The sequence below is a fragment of the Cervus elaphus genome, chromosome 2, assembly GCF_910594005.1.
Source record: "Cervus elaphus chromosome 2, mCerEla1.1, whole genome shotgun sequence".
NCBI lineage: Eukaryota > Metazoa > Chordata > Mammalia > Artiodactyla > Cervidae > Cervus > Cervus elaphus.
Window position 1 is genome coordinate 44,107,044 of NC_057816.1, and position 20,042 is coordinate 44,127,085.

Consider the following 20,042-nt stretch of genomic DNA (forward strand, 5'->3'; position numbering starts at 1 on the left):
GGGCAGGATTCTGATTCCACCGAGGTAAGTGCCGGCTGTAAGGCAGAGACCGAGGAGGGCGGTGCTGTCTTTACGCTCTCTCTCTGCCATGGTCCAGGAAGCCAGCATCTCTTGGGGGAGCTCTTAGAGATGTCTGGTGCCTCAGCTTCTGGGGCTGCTGCCCACGGGGTGCCCTGATCCCCTGGCTCTGGTGGCCAGACAGGATTGCTTCCCTTGGTCCCACAGGGTTACGACGATGATCTGAGGGTCAGTTCGTGGGAGGCTACCACCGGCAGTCACTGCACAGATGAAACACAGCCCATCTTTCTGTAAAAGAGGCCTGTTGGCTTGTCCTAGAGCTTCATCCCAAGGCACGGGTTTTAGGCTTCCCAGGTGACGCTAGTGGTAAAGAACCTGCCTGCCAGTGCAGGAGATGCAAGAGATGTGGGTTCAGTCTCTGGGTCAGGAAGATTCCCTGGAGCAGGGCACAGTAACCCGGTCCAGGATTCTTGCCTGGAGAATTCCATGGACAGAGGGGCCTGGCAGGCTACAGTCCATGGCGTCACGAAGAGTTGGACACAACTGAAGTGAGTTGACACACCCACACCAAATAGAAGGCATGGAGTTGAAAGAAAGAGTACGTTAATGGAATTGAGAAATGCATTGGCGGGCTCACTAGCAGACTGGACAACGCAGAAGAGTCAGTGGCTTGGAACACAGGCAGTGGAACTCACGGAGCAACAAAAAGTAAGAAGGGTTTTCTAGAAGTGGTGACAGTTGAAGGGACCTCTGGGACAACATCAGGTGAAACAACGTGTGTCTTACAGAGGTTCCAGAAGGAAGGAGAGAAGGGGCTGAAAACGTCCCTAACCTGGGGAAGGAGACAGACATCCAGATCAGGAAACCCAGAGAGTGCGAATAAGATGAGCTCAGAAGAAAGCCATCCTAAGACAAACTGTAATTAAAATGTCAGAGGAGGTGTTAACAGGAACAGTGGAACTCCCCTGGTGGGCCAGTGGTTAAAACTTCATGCTCCCTCTACACGAGGCATGTGTTCTATCTCTCATAAGGGAACTTAGATTTCGCGTGCCACGGCAAAGCTGATTTTAAAAAAAAGTCTCAACAAACTGGATACAGAGGCAGTGTATGTCAATATAACATAGCCCGTATATGACAGAACCACAGCTGCATAAGCTCAATAGTGAGAACCCCAAAGCATTTCCTTTAAGATCAGGAACAAGGCAAGTATACCCACTCTCACCATTTTTATTCAACGTGGTATTGGAAGTCCTGGCTGTAACAGTTTGGAAAAATAAACAAAGACATCCAAATCAGGAAGAAGTAACTGTCATTATTGCAGAAGAAAATCCTAATGATTCCACAAATAAACTGTTGGGTTGGCCAAAAAGTTCATTCAGGTTTTTCTGGAAGGTCTGTGGAAAAACTCAAATGTACCTTTTGGCCAAGCCAATATTAGAATAAATGAAATCTGTAAAGTTATAGGACACAAAATCCATGTACAGGAAGCTTTGGTGTTTCTATACAGTGATGATCAGAAGAAAAATTAAGGAAACACCTCGTTTACAATTTTATCAGGTTTTCTTGATTCCTGAATCAATAATATTGTACAATACTCTCCCTCTACAGTTCTCCAAAAGATGTCATATGTATTAAGGAATACCTGTGACCTGTATCTCTAGTATCTCAGCTTATATATAGGTCAGACTATTAATGTTTACAAACAGTTCAGCATGTATACTTGTTTCATTAAGGACGATCCACTCAAGGCCATACTGAAATTCAAAAGACAAAGCAATAAATCCTCATATACTCTGGGAAGTCTAAATGATGACATTATAAATGTCTTTGGTCATTAGTACTTACAGAGAGTTCTATATTTTGTCATACGGTAGCTTTACATTCTGAAGCAGCTCTAGGGTTTGACTGTTAGGCCTAATTCCTTGTTTTTTTTTTTTGAAGAAGGGATCTGAAGCACTGCCCCCAGCCGCCCGCAGCTGCCTTTAATTTACTTTGTCTGCACGGGCGGTCACTGCTGCGAGCAGTGTTTCTCTGGTTGTGGCGAGGGGGCCCCCTCTCTGGTCGCGGTGCCTGGCCTTCTCACTGCGGCGGCCTCTATCTCGTGGAGCATGGCCTCTGGGCTGTGCAAGCTCAGGGGTGAGTGTGGGCCCAGCAGTTGTGGCACACGGGCGTGGTTGTCCCGCAGCGTGTGGAGTCTTCCTGGACCAGGGCTTGAACCCACGTCCCCAGCGTTGACAGGTGGATTTCCTTAATTACCGGACCACCAGGGAAGTCCAGGCCTAATTCTTGATTAGAGTGATTAATCCAATATGTCCCTTTCTGCAAGGTAGAATTCCACACAGTGGGGAGAGAAGTGGCTTGATCTCCTGAGCTACTTATGAGATGAAGTAGGAAATCAGGTGCAGACTTTCCTTCTAGAACGGAATAAGTGTGTCTTTGTGGGCAATCCATATAAAGCTGCTTTACCTTTGTGGAATGGGCTTCATTATCCTTACTAATTATGATATTTTTGAAATACAAGCTACTTTGCTTGTTGCTTTTTAATTCTGAAGAGTATTGGGAATAAATCATTCTTGTGGAATCTTAAAAAAGGCAACACAAATGTAATTATTTTTTAATCTCTTATTAAAAACTATCCATAAATTATCCATGCTTTATGGATGTCTGTGGATGTCTAGGCAGTTAGATAACTAATGCCTGTAACTTACAGGAAAATATCTGCTTATTTCCAGCTGCTTGGGTTGATAACATGATATGATTTGCTAGACACATCTTATCAACTCCTTTCTTTGCTTGAAATTATACCATTGCCTAAGTGCCTCAAACCGACAACATAAGGTTTTACTTTGGAATAACAAAAGTGGATATCAGGAGGAGACACAGTATTTCATTATGAATGTAATCTAACAAAGACACCACAAAAGAGAAAGGAAGAGCATGTGAAATGTAATGTTTGAGTACTCTTTAGCTCAGCCTGTTCTCTGTGTTTTTTCTGCTAGGCACATCATCTTTGCTCCAAGCAGCCACAACAAATATGCTGGTGAATCATTTCCTGGCATCTTTGATGCTATGTTTGATATTGAAAATAAAGCAGATCCTCGTTCAGCCTGGAAAGAAGTGAAGAAACACATTTCTATTGCAGCCTTTACAATTCAAGCAGCGGCAGGGACTCTGAAAGAATCCTTATAGTAAAGTCTCAGGTAACTGGCTGCCATTAAAGGTCTGAGGATAAAGTCCATCTTTCTGATAACACATGAAGCCAGAGTATGCTAAAATTTTGCTTTTCATGTCACGTTTTGACTTTAGACTTCCAGCTTGTTCATCTGTAAAGAGATTTTTGGCTCTGAAAATTTAAAACTTCATCGTCAAAGTGCTAATCCAATAAAACAAACCAAAGAACTTCGTCATTTGTAGTGGAATGGAGTAAGAAATGGCAACCCACTCCAGTGTTCCTGCCTGGAAAGTACCACGGACAGGGAAGCCTGGCTGGCTACAGTCCAAGGACATGACTGAGCACAGATATGCATATGGAGAAAGAGATAAAGTAAATGAAAATTCCCCAGAATAAAATATGGCAAGGAACTTAAACTCTTCAGACATTGTTGTCTAGAATGTAAAACAGTACAACCACTTCAGAAAACAGTCTGAACTGTTTTTATAAAGTTTTTATAAAACTTTTTTATAAAGTTAAATATATACTTATAGCTCAAATTCTACTTCTAGGTATTTACTAAGGAAAAGTAAAAACATGATCACCAAGACTCTTGGCATGTTCATTGCAACTTAATGTGCAAATAATTGTAAGGAAAGATTGAAGGCAGGACGAGGAGGGGATGACAGAGGATGAGATGGCTGGATGGCATCACCGACTCAATGGACGTGAGTTTGAGTAAACTCTGGGAGCTGGTGACGGACAGGGAGGCCTGGCATGCTGCAGTTCATGGGGCTGCAGGGTCGGGCATGACTGAGCAACTGAACTGAACTGAATGTAAACGTCCATCAATAGATGAATGAATAAACTGTTGAATGGACTATGACTCAGCAATAAAATGGAAGAATTGCCAGTCCATGTAACATTATTGGCAGACATTGTCGAGGGCAAGAAGCCAGACGCAAAAGAATGCTTAGTATGAGATTCTACTTAATACACGAAGAAGCAAAACTAATCTATGGTATTAGAAATTAGATCAGTGATTGCATGGGTCAAGTAAGGGTCAGGGAGGTTTGCAGCACAGAGGGAAGTTTCTGGCATTATGGGACTTTTCTCTATCATGATCTGGATGATGTTTACACAGGTATACACATTTGTCAAACCTCATCAAATTGTACACTTAAAATGTATAACAATGATACCTTAATAAATGTTATTACCAAGAAAAAAAATCTGGCAAGGAAATTGGAATAGCTTAGTTTTCCATCTATTCTCATAATTTTTAGTTTAGAAAAAAGTCAGTTATTGAAGAAAATATTGGAATTTTACCTTTCTCTCTGCATTACCAGATCTAATAAATATCTTAAAATTTAGCAGAATACATCATTTTTTTCCTAAAAGCAAAGTAACTGTATTGTCTTCTAGCTTGCTTTCTCTGTATCTTAACATTTAAAAATAAAATTATATAAATATACATGTAATACTGATATATAGGTATATACACATATATAAATATATACATTTTTAAGCTTTAAAAATCCTTCTGTGAATGGAGAGTTTGTGGCTAAATTTATACCCTCCCTGCCTTCCTCCCACTCCCTTACCTTCTCCTGTGAAACCATTATGGAGTACAAATGGTAAAGAAAAGTGTAATAGCTATGCTTTTGATAGCTTCAGCCCTACTGAATAATATGTCTGATGGGTGAAAATAGTTGACCCTTGAAGAACATGAGGGTTAGGGGTGCTGACTCTGTGCCCCTGGAAACCCATGCCAGTTGGTCACCCCATATCCTTGCTTCTGCATGCATGCATGCAACCAACTTCATGCATTCATGAAGTACTGTAGTATGTATTTAGTGAAAAAATCAGGCAAACAGAGCTATGCAGTTGAAACCTGTGTTGTCCACAGGTCCACTGTAGTTGCCACAAATCTTCATACTCAGTCCTGTTGAATAGAATCATACCAGCTTGTACAAACTTTCATGAAGAACCTAATGACTCAGAATTGTGGGTCACTAAGATGAAAGCTTCCTAAAGCTTGCTTATTCAATTATTTTGCCAAAAAGAGAATCAAAATTAGATGAGCCCTCATAGGCAGGCAGGCACACTGACTACAATCAGAAGCTTTAAAGGGCAATTAAAGGTAGTACTTATGAAATATAAATTTATAAAGCATATTAGACCTTTGTAAAAATTATTTTAGCAAATCTAAGGATTTAATTTTCTATGTTACCTTATAACAAAACTCATATTAGGCCACAGGAGTAATTGTATTTTAATTTTCTACTTAAAGCACTGTATTGTAGAGAGAATACTTGGTTATGATCCACAAATCACTTTTCTACTGTCACAGGTGAGTAAATCACTATGTAGAAGACATGTATTACCGAAACATCACATGTGGTTAGTACTGTGAGTTTAGAGGAAAATAGTAACCTTTGCAACTTACTATTTACTTAAGTTATTTTGTTTCTATCATCTTTAATCAACAATTGATTATTCCACTAAAAAAAAAAAATTGATTATTCCAACAGAACAATGCTTATTTTCATGCAATGTAATAAATTAAGGACATTAGATAGTGAATGTGTATGACCACATGTTCCATTCACAAAGTGTTTGTTTGAACTACTTTTTTTTTAAAAGTCTGTTTTTCCTGTAGGTTATTTTATCTATGAGATGTTCATACTTTCAAAACTATATAGAAAAAATTTATAGTAGTCACAAAACATGAAAAACGGGGTAGACTGATCAAATCACCATGGAAAATCATCTTACAAAGGTAGACAGAGTGAAAAAAAGATGGCAGTAAGAAGTACTTACGTAGCAATAATCACTCTGAATAGAATAATTCAGTTCTCTAGTGAAAGGCACAGAGTGGCTGGATGGATTAAAAAGACCTAACTTTTTCAGTTCTAGAGTTACACATAGGCTCAGGGTGAAGAGTTGAGTATAAGAGGATATTCCATGCAATTGGAAACAAAAAGAAAGCAGGTATAGCCAGACAAAATATACTTGATGCCAAAAATGATAAAAGACAAAATGTCCCTGTATAATGATAAAAAGGTCAAAACATCCAGAAAATACAGCAGTCATAAATATAAACCCCACATTGGCACAATGAAATATGTTAAGCAAATTCCAACAGATCAAAAGGGAGAGAAAGATAATGCAATAGTACTAGAGGCTTTCAATATCCCACTGATAAGCGACCACTGATAATCCACATAAAATCAGTAACATATACCGAAATTTAACCATACCTATAACAAATGACCTTAATAGACATATATAACATTTGAAACAAGAGCAGCAGAATATACATCTCAAGTGCACACAGAACATTATCTAGGATAGATCATATGATATGAAAAGAAAGGAAAGCAAAAACACATCTCAACAAATACTGAAATCATGACAACTGTCTTTTTGGATAGCAATGGTGTGAAACTAGAAATCAACAGTAAGAGGAAAGCTGGAAAATCTATACATACATGGAAAATAAACAAGACACTCCTACTAAACAACCAATGAGTCAGAGGGGAAAAAAAATTATCTCACAATAAATGAAAATGGAAATAAAACCTATCAAATCTTATGGAATGCAGGAAAAGCTGTTCTAAGAGGACAGACTATAGCAAATAATTTCATATATTAATTAAATCTCAAAAAAAAAAAAAAAAAAGAAAACACCCTAACTTTACACCTCAAGGGTCTAGAAAAAGTTAACAGGAGGAAGGAAGGAAATAAGATCAAAGTGGAAATACATGAAATAGAGACCAGAGGGGGGAAAAATAGAATTAACAAAATTAGAGCTGACTCCTCGAAAGATAAATGAAACCAACAAAACCTTTAACCAGATTAGAAAAGAAAAGGAAGACACTACAGAAATATTAAAGACCATATGAGACTATTATGAACACTTATATGCCCACAAGATAGCCTAGAAGAAATGGATAAACTTCTATAAACACAAACTACCAAGACTGCATCAGGACAAAGTAGAAAATGTGAACAGGCCAGTAACAAGCAAAGAGGTTAAATCAGTAATCAAAAACCTCCCAACACAACCCCAGGACTGGATGGCTTCATTAGCAAATTCTACCAAACATTCAGAAGAAAATTAATATCAGTCGTTCTCAAAGTCTTTCAAACAGTGAAGAGAAGGAAATATTTCCAAATTCATTTTTTGAGGCCTCTATTACCCTGATTCTAAAGCTAGATAAGAACACTTAAAACAATAGAGCAACATCTCTAAGGAGTTTAGCTACAAAAACATTCAACAAAATCTTAGCAAACAATTCAAAAAGACACAAAGGGGTTACATGTCATGATCAAATGGGATTTATTCCTTGTATGCAAAGATGGTTCAACATGTAAATCAATAAATGTAATACATAACATTAATAAAAGATAAAAACTACATTATTATTTCAGTAAATGCAGAAAAGCATTTGATAAAATATAACATCCTTTAATGATTAAAACTCCCTAGGCAGACTGGGTATAGAGGTACATACCTCAACATAATAAAGGCAATAGATAACAAACCCACAATTAACAAATACTCAGTGAAGAAAAACTGAAAGCTATTCCTCTAAGGTCACGGAAACAAGGCAAGGAGGCCCACTTTCGCTATCCTTTTTCTATAAGGGGTCTCCTGCCCTGGCTAGAACAGATCATTAAGAACCTGAATAGTCAAAACAATCTGAGAAAGAAGAACAGAGCAGGAAGAACCACACTCCCTGACTCCAGCCTATCTTTGTGACCCCATGGACTGTAGCCCACGAGGCTCCTCCCTCCATGGGATTCTCCAGGCAAGAATACTGGAGTGGGTTGCCATTTCCTTCTCCAGGGAATCTTCCCAACCTAGGGATCGAACCTGGGTCTCCCACATTCCGGGCAGACACTTTAACCTCTGAGCCACCAGGGAAGCCCCATATTACAAAGCTACAGTAACCAAAATAGTATGGTACTATCAGAAAAACAGACAAAACACATAGGTCACTGGAACAGCATAGAAAACCCAGAAATAAACCCATGTACTTATGGTCAATTAATCTATGACAAGGGAGGCAAGTGTATACAATGGAGAAAAGATAGTCTCTTCAATAAGTGGTGCTGGGAAAACTGGCCAGCTACATGTAAAAGAATGCAATTAGAACACTCTAATGTCATACACAAAAATAAACTCAAAGTTACTCAAAAAATAAATTCAAACTCTTTGCATTAAAGACCCAAATGTAAGGCTGGATACCATAAAATTCTTAGGAAAATATAGGCAGAACACTGACATAAATCACAGCAAGATCTTTATCAGTCCATGACCTAGAGTAATGAAAATATAAACTAAAATAAAGAAATGGATTAAACTTAAAAGCTATTGCACAGCAAAGGAAACCATAAAATGAAAAGATGATGAGAATGAACCATTATCTTATGCCACTTGTAACTTGAAATATGTCAAAGATTTAAACATAAGGTCTGATAGTTTAAAATTCTTAGAAGAAAACAGAGAGAGGAAACTCCTCAACACTGGTGTTAGCAATGATTTTTCTGGATGTGACAATACAAGCAACAATCAACAAATAGGACTCCATCAAATTTAAAAGATTTTACACAGAAAAAAAAAAAAAACCCAATAAAAACAACCAAATGAAAAGGCAGCCTACAGAATGACGGAAACTTTTTGCAAATCAATTATGATAAGGGGTTAATATCCAAAACAGAGAACTCACATAACTAAGGAACAAAAATGCAAACAATCTGACTTAATAATGGGCAGAAGCCCATGAGAAAGCAGCACTGACATACACTATCACTTATAAAACAGATAATGGGAACTTGCTAAATAACACGGGAGCCCAACTTAGTACTCTGTGATGACCCAGAGGGGTGGGATGGGGGGAGGGAAGAGAGGTTCAGGAGAGAAGGGATATGTGTGTGTGTGTGTGTGTGTATATTAATATTTATATAATTATGACTGATTTGTGTTATTGTAGAGCAGAAGCCAACACAAATTTATAAAGTGACTATCCACCAATTAAAAATTAATAACTTTTAAAAAATTAATAAAAGTGGGCTGAAGACCTACACAGACATTTTCCCAGACATACAGATGGCCAACAGGTACATAAAAAGATGCTCAGTGTCATCAGGGAAATGCAAATTAAACGACAATGAGGAGTCATATCTGTTAAAATGGCTATTATTGAAAAAACAAGAGATAACAAGTGCTGGTGAGAATGTGGAGAAAGGGAATCCTTGGTATACAGTATGGAGGTTCCCCCAGAAATTAAAGGAAGGACTAACATGACCCAGCAGTTCCACTTCTGGGAAGAAAATGAAACCAATAACTTAAAAACATACATGTACTCCAATAGTTATGGTCAGATCATTTATAATAGCCAAGATATGAAAAAACCTTAGTGTCCATCAATGGATGAATAAAGCAAACTCTGCCATTTAATACATACATAATGGGATATTATTCAGCCACAAGGCAGGGCATACTGCCATTTGTGAAAACATGGATGGCCTTGGCACATTATGCTGAGATGTCAGACAGAAAAATACAAGTACTATATGTTATCACTTATGTTTGGAAGTTTTAAAAGTCAAACATGCAGAAACACAATAAAATAGTGATTAACTCAACAAGGTAAGCAGTGGACAAAACTGTTGCTTAGGGTACAAATTTACAATAAATAGTAAAAAAAAAAAATCTCGAGATATAATGCATGCTACAGTATATTGCAATATGATCATCAAAATTGTAATGATGACAATAAACTGTGGAAAATTCTGAAAGAGATGGGAATAACAGACCACCTGACCTGCCTCTTGAGAAACCTGTATGCAGGTCAGGAAGCAACAGTTAGAACTGGACATGGAACAACAGACTGGTTTCAAATCGGAAAAAGAGTATAGGCTGTATATTGTCACCACGCTTATTTAACTTATATGCAGAGTATATCATGTGAAATGCTGGGCTGGAAAAGCACAAGCTGGAATCAAGATTGCCAGTAGAAATATCAGTAATTTCAGATAAGCAGATGACACCATGCTTATGGCAGAAAATGAAGAAGAACTAAGGAATCTCTTGATGAAACTAAAAGACGAGAATGAAAAATTTGGCTTAAAGCTCAACATTCAGAAAACTAAGATCATGGCATCTGGTCCCATCACTTCATGACAAATAGATGGGGAAACAGTGGAAACAGTGACAGACTTTATTTTTTGGGGCTCCAAAATCACTGCAGATGGTGACTGCAGCCATGAAATTAAAAGATACTCCTTCGAAGGAAAGTTATGACCAACCTAGACAGCATATTAAAAAGCAGAGACATTACTTTGCCAACAAAGGTCTGTCTAGTCAAAGTTAAGGTTTTTCCAGTAGTCATGTATGGATGTGAGAGTTGGAATATAACGAAAACTGAGTGCCAAAGGATTGATGCTTTTGAACTGTGGTGTTGGAGAAGACTCTGGAGAGTCCCTTGGACTGCAAGGAGATCCAACCAGTCCATCCTAAAGGAGATCAGTCCTGAATATTCACTGGAAGGACTGATGCTGAAACTGAAACTCCAATACTTTGGCCACCTGATGAGAAGAACTGACTCATTTGAAAAGACCCTGATGCTGGGAAAGATTGAAGGCAGGAGGAAAAGGGGATGACAGAGGATGAGATGGTTGGATGGCATCACCGACTCGATGGACATGAGTGAGTAAACTCTACGAGTTAGTGATGGACAGGGAGGCCTGGCTTGCTGCAGTCCATGGGTCATAAAGAGTCGGACACGACTGAGCAATTCAACTGAACTGACAGTATATTATAATACAATCATCAAAATTGTTGGAGAATTTATTCCAACTTTCAAAAAAAGGATACTAAGGAGACAGAGGTGTTAACTATCATTACAATGGCAATTATGTTACAATGTCAATATGCATCAAATTAACATTTTATGCTTTAAATTTACATGTTACATATCAGATATGTTTTGCAAAAGCTAAACAACAACAACAAAACACTCTGGAAGAGGATGGTGCCTGATTTGAGTACTTTACACCCAGAACAGCACTTCCTTAAGTCAGATTTACACCGTCATAAAGAACATACAATAAACTTCCATTTATCTATCTCCCAGCTCAAAGAATCATCCCCCTGCAAAAAGAAAAAAAAAAGGTTTTTTTTTCCCTTAGCATATCCTATTCAATGGTCCACATCCTTAGTAAGAGATTCTCATAAGGATACTTGTGAAATAGCAAGCAAATAATTTGCTATTGACAAATGTTTTGCCTGTTTTATTCAGTTCAGTTCAGTCGCTCAGTCATGTCTGACTCATTGCGACCCATGGACTGCAGCACACCAGGCCTCCCTGTCCGTCACCAACTCCTGGAGCTTACTCACACTCATGTCCATTGAGTTGGTGATGCCATCCAACCATCTCATCTTCCATTCTCCCCTTCTGCCTTCACTCTTTCCCAGCATTAGGGTCTTTTCAAATGAGTCAACTCTTCACATCAGGTGGCCAAAGTATTGGAGTTTCAGCTTCAGCATCAGTCCTTCCAATGAACATTCAGGACTGATTTCCTTTAGGTTGGACTGGTTGGGTCTCCTTACAGTCCAAGGCACTCTCAAGAGTCTTCTCCAACACCACAGTTCAAAATCATCAATTCTTCAGCACTCAGCTTTCTTTATATTCCAACTCTCACATCCATACATGTCTCCTGAAAAAACCATAGCTTTGACTAGATGGACGTGTGTTGGCAAAGTAACGTCTCAGCTTTTTAATGTGCTGTCTAGGTTGGTCATAACTTTTCTTCCAAGGAGCAAGCGTCTTTTAATTTCATGGCTGCCATCACCATCTGCAGGGATTTTGCCTGTTTTTTAATTATTATATATATTTTTAAGGCCATGCTGTGGGGCTAGTGGGATCTAAGTTCCCCCAACCAGGACCAGGGATCGAACCTGAGCCCTGACAGTGAAAGTGCTGAATCCTAACCATTGAATGGCCAGGGAATCTCCTATTACTGACTTATAAAATTTTTTTATTATTTTTTTCAACACCAAAAGCATTTTCTATTGGCATATAGCCAATTAACGATATTGTGATAGTTTCAGGTGCACACTGAAGTGAGTCAGCCACACATACAATGTATCCATTCTCCCCCAAATCCCACTCCCATCCAGGCCGGCACATAACACTGAGCAAGTTCCATGTGCTATCCAGTATGTTTCTCTTGGTTATCCATTTTAAATATAGCAGTGTGTACATGACCTTCCCAGAGTCCTTAACTGTCCCTTCCCCCCAGCATCCATGAATTCATTTTCTAAGTCTGTGAGTCTCTTTCTGTTTTTTAAGTTCATTTGTATTTCTTTCTAGATTCCACAGCTAAGGGATGTCACAGGCTATTTCTCTTCTGACTTCACTCAGTTTGACACTGTATAGGTCCATCCATGTTGCTGCAAATGGCCTTATTTCTTTCTTTTTTTTTTTGATGGCTGAGTAACATTCCAGTGTGTGTGTGTGTCTGTGTGTATACACCACATCTTAAATCATTACTCTGTCGATGAACATGTAGGTTGTTTCCATGTCTTGGCTATTGTAAACAGTGCTGCAATGAACATTGGGGTGTAGTATCTTTGGGGGCCATGTTTTTCTCTGGATACATGCCCAGGCATGGGATTACAGGGCCAAAGGGTAGCTCTATTTTTAGCTTTTTATGGAACTTCCATGCTGTTCTCCCACAGTGGCTGTACCAATTTACATTCCCACGAACAGTGCAGGAAGGTTCCCTGCTCTCCACACCCTCTCCAGCATCTGTCGTTTGTGAATTTTTTAATGATAGTCATTCTGACCAGTGTGAGGTCACTATCTCATTTGATTTCTGTTTCTCATAGCTAGCAATTTTGAATATCTTTTCATGTGCTTTTTCACATCTCTTCTTTAGAGAAATGTCTATTCAGGTGTTCTGGCCATTTTTTGAGAATGTTGTTTGTTTTTGATGCTAATAAGTGACATAAGCTGCTCATAAATTGTGGAGACTAATCCCTTATCAGTCGCATCATTTGCAAACCCTATTATTGACTTTTAAATTCAAATTTAGAAAAGCCACGAATTTCTATTACAATAATCTCATCATTTAAACATGTTTTTATGTGGAATGACATAGAAGTAAGCCAATAAAAAGCATGTGAAAGGTAGGCATATAGTTTTTTTTTTTCTCTTTTTTCCATTTATTTTTATTAGTTGGAGGCTAATTACTTTACAACATTGTAGTGGGTTTTGCCATACACTGACATGAATCAGCCATGGATTTCCATGTGTTCCCCATCCCAATCCCCCCTCCCGCCTCCCTCCCCATCCCATCCTTCTGGGCCTTCCCAGTGCACCAGCCCTGAGCACTTGTCTCATGCATCCAACCTGGGCTGGTGGTCTGTTTCACCCTTGATAGTATACTTGTTTCAATGCTATTCTCTCAGAACATCCCACCCTCGCCTTCTCCCACAGAGTCCAAAAGTCTGTTCTATACATCTGTGTCTCTTTCTCTGTTTTGCATATAGGGTTATTGTTACCATCTTTTTAAATTCCATATATATGTGTTAGTATACTGTATTGATCTTTATCTTTCTGGCTTACTTCACTCTGTATAATGGGCTCTAGTTTCATCCATCTCATTACAACTGATTCAAATGAATTCTTTTTAATGGCTGAGTAATATTCCATGCTGTATATGTACCACAGCTTCCTTATCCATTCGTCTGCTGATGGGCATCTAGGTTGTTTCCATGTCCTGACAATTATAAACAGTGCTGCGATGAACATTGGGGTGCACGTGTCTCTTTCAGATCTGGTTTCCTCAGTGTGTGTGCCCAGAAGTGGTATTGCTGGGTCATACGGCAGTTCTATTTCCAGTGTTTTAAGAAATCTCCACACTGTTCTCCATAGCGGCTGTACTAGTTTGCATTCCCACCAACAGTGTAAGAGGGTTCCCTTTTCTCCACACCCTCTCCAGCATTTATTGCTTGTAGACTTTTGGATAGCAGCCATCCTGACTGGTGTGTAATGGTACCTCATTGTGGTTTGATTTGCATTTCTCTGATAATGAGTGATGTTGAGCATCTTTTCATGTGTTTGTTAGCCATCTGTATGTCTTCTTTGGAGAAATTTCTGTTTAGTTCTTTGGCCCATTTTTTGATTGGGTCATTTATTTTTCTGGAATTGAGCTGCAGGAGTTGCTTGTATATTTTTGAGATTAATCCTTTGTTTCTTCATTTGCTATTATTTTCTCCCATTCTGAAGGCTGTCTTTTTACCTTGCTTATAGTTTCCTTTGTTGTGCAAAATCTTTTAAGTTTCATTAGGTCCCATTTGTTTATTTTTGCTTTTATTTCCAATATTCTGGGATGTGGGTCATAGAGGATCTTGCTGTGACTTATGTCGGAGAGTGCTTTGCCTATGTTCTCCTCTAGGAGTTTTATAGTTTATGGTCTTACATTTAGATCTTTAATCCATTTTGAGTTTATTTTTGTGTATGGTGTTAGAAAGTGTTCTAGTTTCATTCTTTTACAAGTGGTTGACCAGTTTTCCCAGCACCACTTGTTAGAGAGGTTGTCTTTTTTCCATTGTATCTTCTTACCTCCTTTGTTGAAGATAAGTTGTCCGTAGGTATGTGGATTTATCTCTGGGCTTTCTATTTTGTTCCATTGACCTATATTTCTGTCTTTGTGCCAGTACCATACTGTCTTGATGACTGTGGCTTTGTAGTAGAGACTGAAGTCAGGCAGGTTGATTTCTCCAGTTCCATTCTTCTTTCTCAAGATTGCTTTGGCTATTCGAGGTTTTTTGTATTTCCATACAAATTGTGAAATTATTTGTTGTAGTTCTGTGAAAAATACCATTTGGTAGCTTGATAGGGATTGCATTGAATCTATAGATTGCTTTCGGTAGTATAGTCATTTTCACAATATTGATTCTTCCAATCCATGAACACGGTATGTTTCTCCATCTATTTGTGTCCTCTGTGATTTCTTTCATCAGTGTTTTATAGTTTCCTATATATAGGTATTTTGTTTCTTTAGGTGGATATACTCCTAAGTATTTTATTCTTTTTATTGCAATGGTGAATGGTATTGTTTCCTTAATTGCTCTTTCTGTTTTCTCATTGTTAGTGTATAGGAATGCAAGGGATTTCTGTGTGTTAATTTTATATCCTGCAACATTACTGTATTCATTGATTACCTCTAGCTGGTAGAGTCTTTAGGGTTTTCTATGTAGAGGATCATGTCGTCTGCAAACAGTGAGAGTTTTACTTCTTGTTTTCCTATCTGGATTCCTTTTATTTCTTTTTCTGCTCTGATTGCTGTGGCCAACACTTCCAAAACTATGTTGAATAGCAGTGTTGAGAGTGGGCACCCTTGTCTTGTTCCTGACTTGAAGGGAAATGCTTTCAATTTTTCACCATTGAGGATGATGTTTGCTGTGGGTTTGTCATATATAGCTTTTATTATGTTGAGGTATGTTCCTTCTATTCCTGCTTTCTGGAGAGTTTTTATCATAAATGAATGTTGAATTTTGTCAAAGGCTGTTTCTGCATCTATTGAGACAATCATATGGTTTTTATCTTTCAATTTGTTAATGAAGTGTATTACATTGATTGATTTGCAGATATTAAAGAATCCTTGCATTCCTGAGATAAAGTCCACTTGGTCATGATGTATGATCTTTTTAATATGTTGTTGGATTTTGTTTGCTAGAATTTCATTAAGGATTTTTGCATCTATGTTCATCAGTGACATTGGCCTGTAGTTTTCTTTTTTTGTGGCATCCTTGTCTGGTTTTGGAATTAGGGTGATGGTGGCCTCATAGAATGAGTTTGGAAGTTTGCCTTCTGCAATTTTCTGGAAAAGTTAGGATAGGTGTTAGCTCTTCTCTAAATTTTTGGTAGAATTCAGCTATGAAGCCATCTGGTCCGGGGCTTTTGTTTCCTGGAAGATTTCTGATTACAGTTTTGATTTCTGTGCTTGTGATGGGTCTGTTTAGATCTTCTATTTCTTCCTGGTTCAGTTTTGGAAAGTTATGCTTTCCTAAGAATTTGTCCATTTCTTCCAAGTTGTCCATTTTATTGGCATAGAGCTGCTGGTAGTAGTCTCTTATGATCCTTTGTATTTCAGTGTTGTCTGTTGTGATATCTCCATTTTCATTTCTGATTTTGTTGATCTGGTTCTTCTCCCTTTGTTTCTTGATGAGTCTGGCTAACAGTTTGTCAATTTTATTTACCTTTTCAAAAAACCAGCTTTTAGCTTTGTTGATTTTTTCTGTGGTCTTTTTTGTTTCTTTTGCATTTATTTCTGCCCTAATTTTTAAGATTTCTTTCCTTCTACTAACCCTGGGGTTCTTCATTTATTCCTTCTCTAGTTGCTTTAGGTGTAGAGTTGGGTTATTTATTTGACTTTTTTCTTGTTTCTTGAGGTAAGCCTGTAATGCTATGAACCTTCCCCTTAGCACTGCTTTTACAGTGTCCCATAGGTTTTGGGTTGTTGTGTTTTCATTTTCATTCGTTTCTATGCATATTTTGATTTCTTTTTTTATTTCTTCTATGATTTGTTGGTTATTCAGAAGCGTGTTATTTAGCCTCCATACGTTTGAATTTTTAATAGTTTTTTTCCTGTAATTGAGATCTAATCTTACTGCATTGTGGTCAGAAAAGATGACTGGAATGATTTTAATTTATTTGAATTTACCAAGGCTAGATTTATGGCCCAGGATGTGATCCATTCTGGAGAAGGTTCTTTGTGCACTTGAGAAAAAGGTGAAATTGATTGTTTTGGGGTGAAATATCCTATAGATATCAATTAGGTCTAGCTGGACCATTGTGTCATTTAAACTTTGTGTTTCCTTGTTAATTTTCTGTTTAGTTGATCTATCCATAGGTGTGAGTGGGGTATTAAAGTCTCCCACTGTTATTGTTAATTTCCCCTTTCATTCTTGTTAGCATTTGCCTTACATATTGCTTCCTGGTGGCTCAGACAGTAAAGCGTCCATCTGCAATGCTGGGTTCGATCCCTGGGTCAGGAAGATCCCCTGGAGAAGGAAATGGTAACCCACTCCAGTATTCTTGCCTGGAAAATCCCATGGACAGAGGAGCCTGGTAGGCTATAGTCCATGGGTTCGCAAAGAGTTGGACACGACTGAGCAACTTTACCTTACTTACATATTGCGGTGCTCCTTTGTTGGGTGCATATATATTTATAATTGTTATATCTTCTTCTTGGGTTGATCCTTTGATCATTATGTAGTGTCCTTCTTTGTCTCTTTTCACAGCCTTTATTTGAAAGTCTGTTTTATCTGATATGAGTATTGCGACTCCTGCTTTCTTTTGGTCTCTGTTTGCGTGAATTTTTTTCCAGCCCTTCAATTTCAGTCTGTATGTGTCCCTTGCTTTGAGGTGGGTCTCTTGTAAACAGCATATATAGGGGTCTTGCTTTTGTATCCATTCAGCCAGTCTTTGTCTTTTGGTTGGGGTAAGGTAATTATTGATAAGAATGGTCCATTACCATTTGCTTTGTTGTTTTGGGTTCGTGTTCATACAGCCTTTCTGTGTTTCCTGTCTAGAGAAGATCCTTTAGTATTTGTTGAAGAGCTGGTTTGGTGGTGCTGAATTCTCTCAACTTTTGCTTGTCGGTAAAGCTTTTGAATTCTCTTTCATATCTGAATGAGATCCTTGCTGGGTACAGTAATCTGGGTTGTAGGTTATTCTCTTTCATTACTTTAAGTATGTCCTGCCATTCCCTTCTGGCCTCAAGAGTTTCTATTGAAAGATCAGCTGTTACCCTTATGGGAATCCCCTTTTTGTTATTTGTTGTTTCTCCCTTGCTGCTTTTAATATTTGTTCTTTGTGTTTGATCTTTGTTAATTTGATTAATATGCGTCTTGGTGTGTTTCGCCTTGGGTTTATCCTGTTTGGGACTCTGGGTTTCCTGGACTTGCATCACTATTTCCTTCCCCATTTTGGGAAAGTTTTCAGCTATTATCTCCTCGAGTATTTTCTCATGGCCTTTCTTTTTGTCTTCTTCTTCTGGGACTCCTATGATTCAAATGTTGGGGCATTTCATATTGTCCCAGAGGTCCCTGAGGTTGTTCTCTTTCAATTCTTTTTTCCTCTCTGCTTCATTTATTTCCACCATTTTATCTTCTACCTCACTTATCCTATCTTCTGCCTCTGTTATTCTACTGTTGGTTCCCTCCAGAGTGTTTTTGATCTCATTTATTGCATTATTCATTTTTAATTGACTCTTTTTTATTTCTTCTAGGTCCTTGTTAAACATTTCTTGCATCTTCTCAATCCTTGTCTCCAGGCTGTTTATCTGTCACTCTATTTTGTTTTCAAGATTTTGGATCATTTTTATTATCATTATTCTAAATTCCATTTCAGGTAGATTCCCTATCTCCTCCTCTTTTGTTTGGCTTGGTGGGCATTTTTCATGTTCCTTTACCTGCTGGGTATTTCTCTGCCTTTTCATCTTATTTAGATTGGTGTGTTTGGGGTGGCCTTTCTGTATTCTGGTAGTCTGTGGTTCCTTTTTATTGTGGAGGTTTCTCCCAGTGAGTGGGGCTGGACATTTGGCTTATCGAGCTTTGCTGGTTAGGGAAGCTTGCATTGGTGTTCTGGTGGGTGGAGCCGGATTTCTTCTCTCTGGAGTGCCAGTAGTGAGTGTCCAGTAGTGAGTTTTGAGATGGGTCTATGGGTTTGGTGTGACTTTGGGCAGCCTGTATATTGACAGTCAGGGCTATGTTCCTGCATTGCTGGAGAATTTGAGTGGTATGTCTTGCTCTGGAACTTATTGGCTCTTGAGTGGTGGTTGGTTTCAGTGCAGGTATGGAGGCTTTTGGGTGATCTCTTATTAATTAATGTTCCCTGTAGTCAGGAGTTCTCTGGTGTTCTAGGTTTTGGGCTTAAGCCTCTTGCCTCTGGATTTCAGTCTTATTCTTCCAGTAGCCTCAAGACTTCTCCATCCACACAGCACTGATAATAAAACTTCTAGGTTAATGGTGAAAGGATTCTCCACAGTGAGGGACACCCAGAGAGGTTCACAGAGCTACATGAAGAAGAGGAGAGGGACGAAGGAGATAGAGGTGAGCAGGAGGAGAAAAAGGGGGATTCAAGAGAAGAGAGACAGATCTAGGCAGTACTCCGTTACCTAAGGGTTCTCCATAGCCCAGAACACCCACAGAGATTCACAGAATTGAATTGAGAAGAGAAGGGGGAGGGAGGAAATAGAGGTTATCTGCAGGAGAAAAGGGAGAGTTAAAAGGGGGAGAGAGTGATCAAACCAGTAATCACACTCCTGAGTAAAAATGGGTACTGAAGATTGGATTCTTAAATGTCCAAAATTGATATCAAATACTGAAAAACAAAGATTAAAAATCTAGAGTAGAGGTTAGACTCTTAAAAATACAGTATTAAAAAAACCACAAAAACACAAAAAATTTAAGAAATATATATGAAGTTTGCTTTAAAAATAGGGTCCTTTTTTTTTTTTTTTGGCCAGGTTATCGTGGGTTATAAAAATGAAAATTAAGGAGTAATAGAGGACTTTTTAAAAAAAGAGAAAAAAAATTTTTTTGTAATAAAAAATAATAATAATAGTAAAAATATATCTAGGAATTTCTCTTGAGCTGTTGCAGGCAGTGTGGGTTCGGTTCAGTTTCAGATAGCTCCTCATTCCAGCTTACACTTCTCCATATCTATAGGCCCCTTCCGGTGTAGTTGGTGTTAACTACAGGGATTTTAATCTGTTGCCCCTGTCACTTCTGAAGCGGTTCCCTTTGTTTATTTGGCTTCTGTTTGCAGGTCTCTTCAGTGTCTAA

The 20,042-nt window shown here is 38.4% G+C and overlaps 1 protein-coding gene across 3 annotated transcripts in view; it reads left to right on the forward strand.

The window, feature by feature from the left end:
* The window catches only part of NAALAD2 (N-acetylated alpha-linked acidic dipeptidase 2), a 49,927-nt gene extending 45,284 nt beyond the window's left edge, over positions 1-4,643 (forward strand). For 2 of the 3 annotated variants that reach the window (XM_043876620.1, XM_043876602.1), the window contains exon 19: positions 3,018-4,643. In XM_043876620.1, coding sequence (XP_043732555.1) covers positions 3,018-3,207 — 190 coding nt within the window. In that variant the 3' untranslated portion in view covers positions 3,208-4,643. The remainder of the gene's footprint in view (positions 1-3,017) is intronic. The other variant, XM_043876612.1, reaches the window with a different exon arrangement.
* The last annotated feature ends 15,399 nt before the right edge of the window (positions 4,644-20,042 follow it).